The sequence below is a fragment of the Vicia villosa genome, linkage group LG3 (genome assembly GCF_029867415.1).
Source record: "Vicia villosa cultivar HV-30 ecotype Madison, WI linkage group LG3, Vvil1.0, whole genome shotgun sequence".
In the NCBI taxonomy this organism is placed as follows: Eukaryota; Viridiplantae; Streptophyta; class Magnoliopsida; order Fabales; family Fabaceae; genus Vicia; species Vicia villosa.
The window spans coordinates 122,184,055-122,192,954 of NC_081182.1; the positions used below are offsets into that span (position 1 = coordinate 122,184,055).

General features: G+C 39.6%; 1 protein-coding gene across 1 annotated transcript; it reads left to right on the plus strand.

Moving 5' to 3' along the window:
- Positions 1-5,209: 5,209 nt before the first annotated feature.
- LOC131658893 (uncharacterized) lies at positions 5,210-8,332 on the plus strand. Its single transcript, XM_058928142.1, has 4 exons — positions 5,210-5,741; positions 5,829-6,484; positions 7,784-7,938; positions 8,071-8,332. The coding sequence occupies exons 1-4, from the start codon at positions 5,210-5,212 to the stop codon at positions 8,330-8,332; spliced, it is 1,605 nt and encodes a 534-aa protein (XP_058784125.1).
- The last annotated feature ends 568 nt before the right edge of the window (positions 8,333-8,900 follow it).

Genomic DNA, 8,900 nt, shown 5'->3' on the forward strand with positions numbered 1-8,900 from the left:
AAAGAGAAGTTAAGTTTACAATCGATCTTGTACCTGGTACCAGACCTGTTTCTATGGCACCGTACAAAATGTCAGCATATGAATTGGCTGAGTTAAAGAAACAATTGGAGGACTTACTTGAGAGGAAGTTTGTGAGACCAAGTGTATCGCCGTGGGGAGCTCCAGTGTTGTTAGTAAAGAAGAAAGACAGAAGTATGAGACTATGTGTTGATTATAGACAGTTGAATAAAGTGACAATTAAGAATAAGTATCTTCTTCCAAGAATAGACGACTTGATGGATCAATTGGTGGGTGCTTGTGTATTCAGTAAGATTGATCTGAGATCAGGTTACCATCAGATTAAAGTGAAGGATGAAGATATTCAAAAGACGGCATTTAGGACTCGATATGGACATTATGAATATTCGGTGATGCCTTTCAGTGTTACTAATGCGCCAAGAGTATTTATGGAGTATATGAATTGTATCTTTCACACCTATTTGGATCGGTTTGTTGTAGTGTTCATTGATGACATTCTGATTCATTCTAAGACAGAAGAAGAACATGTTGAACACTTGAAGATTGTATTGCAAGTACTGAAAGAGAGGAAGTTGTATGCGAAGTTATCCAAGTGTGAATTTTGGCTTAAGGAAGTAAGTTTTCTCGGACATGTTATTTCAGGTAGTGGAATTGTTGTGGATCCATCTAAAGTAAATGTTGTGTTGCAATGGGAAACTCCAAAGTCGGCTACCGAGATTAGAAGCTTTTTGGGATTAGCTGGTTACTATCGAAGGTTTATTGAAGGATTTTCTAAATTGGCACTTCCTTTGACGAAGTTAACTTGTAAGGGCAAAGCTTTTGTGTGCGATGTTCAATGCGAAGAGAGTTTTACCGAATTGAGAAGAGGTTGACGATGGCTCCGGTGTTGACGTTACCTAATCCGGGAGAATTTTTTATGGTTTATTGTGATGCTTCCAAGATGGGTTTAGGAGGCGTACTTATGTAGAATGATAAAGTTGTTTCTTATGCGTCAAGACAGTTGAGGATTCATGAGAAGAATTATCCTACGCGTGATTTAGAGCTTGCTGCAGTTGTGTTTGTGTTGCAGATCTGGAGGCATTATCTTTATGGTTCTATATTTGAAGTGTTTAGCGACCATAAGAGTCTGAAGTATCTATTTGATCAGAAGGAATTAAACATGAGGCAAAGAAGGTGGTTGGAGTTACTAAAGGATTATGACTTTGGTTTGAATTACCATCTGGGTAAAGCGAATGTTGTAGCTGATGCTTTAAGCCGAAAGACTTTGCACATGTCGGCAATGATGGTTAAGGAGTTAGAATTGATTGAACAGTTCAGAGATACGAGTTTGCTTTGCGAAGTGACACCTCAAAGTGTAATGTTGGGTATGCTGAAAATTAACAATGAGTTTCTGGACAGCATTAGAGAGGCTCTGAAGCTTGATGTGAAGTTGGTAGATTCGATGGTTGGAATCGATCAATTGGAGAATAGTGATTTTAAGTTAGATTCGCATGGTGTGTTGAGATTCCGCAATCGAATTTGTATTCCCGATGATGTAGAAATGAAGAAGATGATTCTTGAAGAGAGTCACCGAAGTAATTTTAGCATTCATCTAGGAGCTACTAAAATGTATCAAGACTTGAAGAATTTGTTTTGGTGGCCTGGGATGAAACGTGATACAGCGCAATTTGTCTATGCTTTTTTGACGTGTCAGAAGTCGAAAGTTGAACATCAGAAGCCTGCGGGATTGATGCCACCATTGGAAATTCCGGAATGGAAGTGGGATAGCATTTCGATGGATTTCGTGACGGGATTACCTAATACTGTAAGAGGAAATGATTCGTTATGGGTGATTGTTGATAGGCTTACGAAGTCGGCTCATTTTATACCTATTAACATCATATTTCCAATTGCGAAGTTAGCAGAGATTTATACGAGAGTAATTGTAAAGTTTCATGGCGTTCCTATGTGTATTGTGTCAGATAGAGATCCGAGGTCTACTTCTGATTTTTGGAAGAGTCTGCAAGAGGCGTTGGGCTCTAAATTGAGATTGAGTTTGGCGTATCATTCGCAAACAGATGGTCAGACTGAGAGAACTACTCAGTCCTTAGAGGATTTGTTGAGGGCATGTGTTCTTGAGCAAGGAGGTTCGTGGGATACTTATCTTCTGTTGATCGAGTTCACGTATTATAATAGCTACCATTAGAGTATTGGAATGGCACCTTTTGAGGCGTTGTATGGTCGGAGGTTGATCGGTCACCATTTTACACTCAATTTCATCATGAATTCGACAAACGATCGTCATGTTTGGTAACACTTTGTGTTTATTTCCCAATGTTTTCTTTAATTTATCTAGTTATAAGTTTATTTGTTTGAATTTTGTTTTTGTGTCATTCTCATTGTCAATTAGGTGCTTTTGATCTCGTTTGGTAATGGTTTCAGGTTAGCTTCGGATTGATGGAAGATCGCATGACCAAGAGGTGTGCAAAAAGGAAGCAAGAAGCAAAAAAGAGCAAGGAGGCAGAGGCAGACAGGGTCTGACCGTGTCACCTGACACGGCCGTGTCAGGCCTCCTGAAGAAATACACCCCTAAGACCAGAAGCTGACACGGTCTGCCCGTGTCAAGTGACACGGTCGTGTCAGCTTTGCGGACAGAATTTCTGAATTTTGGTTTTTTTTCAATTTTTAAAGTCCAGGGGCAGTTTGGGTATTGCGGCTGAGATCTGAAAACCTAGAGGGATTAAAAGAGGATTGAGAGACAAGGAGAAGGCACTTTTGATCGTACGATAGAATTCCAGAGCAGAGAAAGATAGCTTCATCAAGGTGTTGCAAGACGAAGAGATTCAACGGTGGACACCATTGAAGATCCGAGTTCTCCTAATCTTTGTAAATGTCTAAACTTTGTGATTTTGGTTTCTTGAATATTATGAGAGGCTAAACCCCCCAATGCCAGGGGGTGTCCCTGATTTGAATTGTAATGACTCTGAATATCGTTGTTCTTTAATCAAGCTTTCGTATTTTGCAATTTGATTGTTTAATGTTTTTATGCTTTCTTTGTCGGCAAAACAAGATTGATCCACGGTTAACAATCTGTAGGACTACGGTTGTTAAGGCTTTTAAACAATTAGATCTTATTGTTATCACCTAGGCCTAGGGATACCATAAGGTTATTTGAAAAATTCTTGATTATTTACATCTTTGGTTTACAAACCTTTGTTTCTAAGGACTTAGGCATTAGGATTGCAAACCAAAAGGTTTTCACTAAGGACTTAGGAAAACACCCTTAAGAACAAATAGTTGCATCATATGAACTTGTTAAAGAGATCTTTTTACAGAGTCATTATGAGGCTGATCATACACCTACCTTGGCATTACTCTAAATTTATACACAAAAGCTCAATTTTACTTTCAGCTTATTTATTTGAATTTTATTATTCCAATATAAGAAAAACCCCCATATGCTATTTTGTTTAATTGACTGGTTACAATAATTTGTCTTTCCTACGCAATCCTCGTGATCGATACTTGGGGTAAAACCCATTATTACTACATCGGTGAAAATAGTACACTTGCTATTTTTCCGATCAAGTTTTTGGCGCCGTTGCCGGGGATTGCCAAAATATAAGTTATTTATTCAGTCAATTAAAATTTTATTGCTCTGCAATTAAAATTTTATTTCTTTTGCAAAAATTTGATTTTTATTTACTTATTTATTTTAATTGTTTACTCCCAACTAATAACTGTCTAACCTTGTATGCGAGGTAAGGCCTCAACTGAACTTCTTTTTGACGCAGAACCCGAAAGATTATTACGAGCACGACTCCGAGAAATTAAGCGGAAAAGACTGGCATCGAAAGAAGAATCACCTGTAGTTTCAGAATCAGAAGACGAAGAAGTAATATCTATTCAGTCCGAGCAATCAGATTCTGAGCCTGAAACTATGGCAGATGATCCACCTCCTCCAGAGAGACTTTTAGGTGATTATGGAAGGGCTAATGCACCGCTTGGAAGAATGACCATAGTAAATCAACCGGTTAACGTGGCACACTTCCAACTACATCCTTCCACTATCCGTCAGTTAGAAAGCAAACCCTTTGCTGGAAGAATCAATGAAGATGCAAATAAGCATTTACAGAGATTCCTCACCACAACAACATCATTAAAAATAGAAGGCCATTCTGAAGAAGCCAAGAGACTTGTGATGTTCCCATTCACTTTATCCGAAGATGCAGAAGAATGGTTTTACTCACTTCCAGCTGGAAGCATCACAACATGGCAACAGATGGAAACCGCCTTCTTGAATGAGTATTTCCCTGCTTCAGTCTTTATTCGAAAAAGATATGATATTGTGAATTTCAAGCAGAAAAAAGGGGAATCACTGGGAGATGCATATAAAAGGTTCAAGAGGTGTTTGGTTGCTTGTCCTACTCATAACATGGACCCAACCGAACAAATGCAGACTTTTGTTAATGGTCTCCGACTTAAGACAAAACAGCTTATCGATACTGCTGCCGGTGGCTCAACAAATTTTTCAACAGCCACTGGTATCAAGAGAATCATAGAAGCTATTGGCGCTAATGAGTACATTGAGTTATATGACCGTGCAATGAGCCAACCGGAAGGTAAAATTGATTTGAAGCTTGCTGATCAAGTGGTTAAAATGGAAGAACAAATTGTTGTTGAAGTAGAAAGAAGATTGAAGAAGATGAATATAAGTGAACAAAAAGTAGCACAAGTTGAGCCAGTCGCCTCAGTTGTTTGTGAAATATGTAGTGGACCGCATTTTGCAATGCATTGTGTGGCAACACAAGAACAGGTGGAGCAGATTCATATGTTGAGGCAAAATAATCCATATGCCAATACATATAATCCGGGTTGGAAAAATCATCCTAATTTCGCCTGGAAGGACCAACAAGGAAACGTTCAAAAGCAAGGACCAACCCAATTTCAATCCCCAGCTCAGTCACAACAATATAGACCTCCTCAACATTTCCCTTACCAACAACAATTTCAACACCATCCGCAACAGTTCCAATCTCAAGCGCCTCAACAATTTCAACAACAGGTACCAAAGAAAGCAGATTGGGAAATCACTATGGAATAGAAGGTCGCTCAAAATTCTCAATTCCAAGAGGAAACAAGAAGCAATCTTAGGAACACAGGAGCTTCAATCAAAAATCTGGAAATTCAAATGAGTCAGATTGCACAACAAATGGCCAACACTCAACCACAGGGTGCTTTACCAAGTGCTACGGTTACTAATCCCAGAGACAATAATCATGTGAATGCTGTGACAACAAGGAGCAATAAATCGAAGGAAACACATGAGAAGAACTCTGATGAAGAGGATTTGTTGATTGAAGTGGATGTGGAGATTAGAGAAAATGAGGTAGTAAGGAAAGAGGTCACGGGTGAAGAAGGTGTAGTCAAAGAAAAAGTTACTACACCTAAACCAGCGGTTAAACTTCCTTTCCCTACAAGGAATAAGAAGAAAGAACAACATGAGAAAAACTTCGAGAAGTTCTTAGAGATGTTCAAGAAACTTGAGCTAAATATTTCATTCTTAGATGCACTGGAGCAAATGCCTACCTATGCGAAGTTCATGAAAGATATCATTTCAAAGAAGCGAACAATCGACAGTGACCCGATTATTCTAACTGAAACTTGTAGTGCTATTTTGCAGGGAATGAAGATCCCAGTTAAAAAGAGAGATCGAGGTTCAGTAACTATTCCATGCACAATTGGTGATAGGTCTTTCAAGAAAGCTCTGATCGATTTGGGAGCAAGTGTGAGTTTTATGCCATTATCCATTTACAAAAGATTGGGAATAGGTAAAGTACAGGATACACGAATGACACTTCAGTTTGCTGACCAATCCGTTAAAAGACCCTACGGAGTGGTAGAAGATGTGTTGGTAAAAATCGACAAGTTCGTATTTCTGGTGGATTTTGTTATTCTAGAGATGCCCGAAGATGAGGAGATACCAATTATTTTGGGAAGACCATTTCTAGAGACCGGGAGATGCTTGATCGACATAGAAGAAGGTACAATGACTTTGAAAGTTTATGATGAAGAATTGAAGATTAATGTGCGAAACACTATGAAGTACAAGGATGATGTTGCCACGAGTCAACACATTGGGGTGATTGAGCAAATTTGTGATGAAGAAAACTCTTTGACAACACACAAGTTACCCTTGGAGATAGTTTTGAGTCTATCAATCTTTGAAGAGGAGGAGGTAATTGATGAAAAAGACAGTGAAGTTTTAGCCATGATGGAAACATCATTTGTCAAAGATTCTCGCCACAACCGATGGGAGGATCTAAGGCAACCATTAGTGGAAGGAAGTAAAGATGAACCAAAGAAGGGGGCTGAACTAAAACAATTACCGGAGAACCTCAAATACGTCTTTTTAGACACTGAAAGTAAGTGCCCGGCTATCATAAGTTCTCACCTTGAATTCCTTCAAGAAGATAAGCTTGTCAAAGTCCTTAAAAAGCATAAAGGTGCCCTTGGATGGTCAATTGAAGACTTGAAAGGAATAAGTCCAACACTTTGCATGCACAAAATCTTAATGGAAGATGATCACAAACCGGTTGTCCAACCTCAAGGATGACTAAATCCAACAATGGAGGAGGTGGTTAGAAACGAGGTGGTAAAACTTTTGGACGCCGGGATGATCTACCCAATATCTGACAGTTCATGGGTGAGTCCAGTTCATGTGGTGCCAAAGAAAGGTTGAACTACCATTGTTAAGAATGAAAAGAATGAGTTGATTCCCACAAGGACAGTTACAGGGTGGAGAGTCTGTATTGACTACCGAAGACTAAATCTGGAAACAAGAAAAGATCACTTCCCGTTGCCTTTCATCGACCAGATGTTAGAAAGGTTGGCGGGTCATGACTACTATTGTTTCCTCGATGGCTACTCGGGGTATAATCAGATAGCTGTTGCACCAGAGGACCAAGAGAAGACCGCTTTTACATGCCCTTTTGGTATTTTTGCCTACAGAAGAATGCCATTCGGGTTATGTAATGCACCGGCCACATTTCAATGATGCATGCAATCCATTTTTTCCGATATTCTTGAGAAGCATATGGAAGTATTCATGGATGACTTCTCGGTTTTTGGTAAGTCTTTTGATAATTGCTTGACTAACCTTGCTATTGTTTTAGAAAGATGCCAACAGACCAACTTAATCCTCAACTAGGAGAAGTGTCACTTCATGGTGCGTGAAGGTATAGTCTTGGGCCACAAAATTTCTCATAAGGGAATAGAAGTTGATCAAGCCAAGATAGAAGTCATTGCAAAATTGCCTCGTCCCCTGAATGAAAAAGGTATCCGAAGTTTCTTAGGGCATGCGGGTTTTTACCGTAGGTTCATAAGAGATTTCTCAAAAATAGCAAAACCTTTAACTACACTTTTAGTCAAGGACAAAGCTTTTAATTTTGACAAAGAATGTGCCGTAGCATTTAATACACTAAAACAAAAATTAGTGTCGGCACCAATTGTTGTAGCCTCGGATTGGTCTCTACCTTTTGAGATCATGTGTGATGCAAGTGATATTGCAGTGGGGGCGGTTTTGGGACAGCGTAGAGAAAAATTGTTACATGTTATTTACTACGCTAGTCATGTGTTGAACCCTGCACAGATGAACTATGCAACTACTGAAAAGGAGTTGTTAGCGGTTGTTTATGCCTTTGATAAATTCAGGCAATATCTGTTGGGTTCTAGAGTCATTGTTTATACTGACCATGCTGCCTTGAAGTATCTTTTTGCTAAACAGGACTCTAAGCCAAGACTGCTAAGATGGATCCTACTCCTTCAAGAGTTTGATGTAGAAATTCGTGACAAGAAAGGATCTGAGAACACTGTGGCCGATCACTTGTCTCGAATGTCACCGGTTGAAGAGACAGAAGCCACACGCCCAATAAAGGATGAGTTCGCAGATGAACATATCCTCGCTGTTATTGGTGTACCTTGGTTCGCCGACTATGCGAACTATTTGGTAGGTGGTATTATCCCTGATGATTTTGACTATAACCATAGAAAAAAGTTTTTACATGATTGCAGGTTCTACTTGTGGGATGATCCTTGCTTATACAAGAAAGGTCTCGATGGTTTGATTAGAAGATGTGTACCCGAAGAGGAACAACGAGATGTGCTGAAAGCATGCCATGACTCAGAATACGGAGGACATTTTAGTGGTGATAGAACAGCTGCAAAGGTCCTACAATCTGGTTTATATTGGCCCACATTATTCAAAGACGCTCAAAGCATTGTGAAAGAATGCGACAGGTGTCAGAGAACGGGGAATATCTCAAAAAGAAATTAGATGCCTCAGAAGGGTATTCTTGAAGTGGAGCTGTTTGATGTGTGGGGTATTGATTTCATGGGACCTTTTCCACCATCATATGGGAAGAACTACATCCTTGTAGCGGTGGACTACGTCTCTAAATGGGTTGAAGCAGTTGCTCTTCCTACAAATAATGCCAAAGTGGTGGTGAATTTCCTCAAGAACAACATATTCTCCAGATTCGGTGTCCCCCGAACACTCATAAGCGATGAAGGTACGCATTTCTTGAATAAGTTGATGGAGAATCTGCTGAAGAAGTATAATGTGAAGCACAAGATTGCAACAGCTTACCACCCTCAGACTAGTGGTCAGGTAGAGGTATCGAACAGGCAAATCAAGCAGATTCTCGAAAAGACTGTTAGCACCTCAAGAAAAGATTGGGCTGTGAAGCTTGACGATGCATTATGGGCATACAGGACTGCATTCAAAACACCCATAGGCATGTCACCCTATCAGTTGGTTTATGGTAAAGCTTGCCATTTGCCACTCGAGCTTGAACACAAGGCATTTTGGGCTTCTAAATTCCTCAACTATGATATTGTAAAAG

Bases quoted from the DNA above. Each gene is read 5' to 3' on its own strand.
- LOC131658893 (XM_058928142.1), top strand. From the start codon at position 5,210: ATGGCCAACACTCAACCACAGGGTGCTTTACCAAGTGCTACGGTTACT. The intron at 6,485-7,783 runs GTCCTTAAAAAG...TTTGCTAAACAG, and splicing joins AAGAAGATAAGCTTGTCAAA to GACTCTAAGCCAAGACTGCT. The intron at 7,939-8,070 runs GTTCGCAGATGA...ACATGATTGCAG, and splicing joins ACACGCCCAATAAAGGATGA to GTTCTACTTGTGGGATGATC.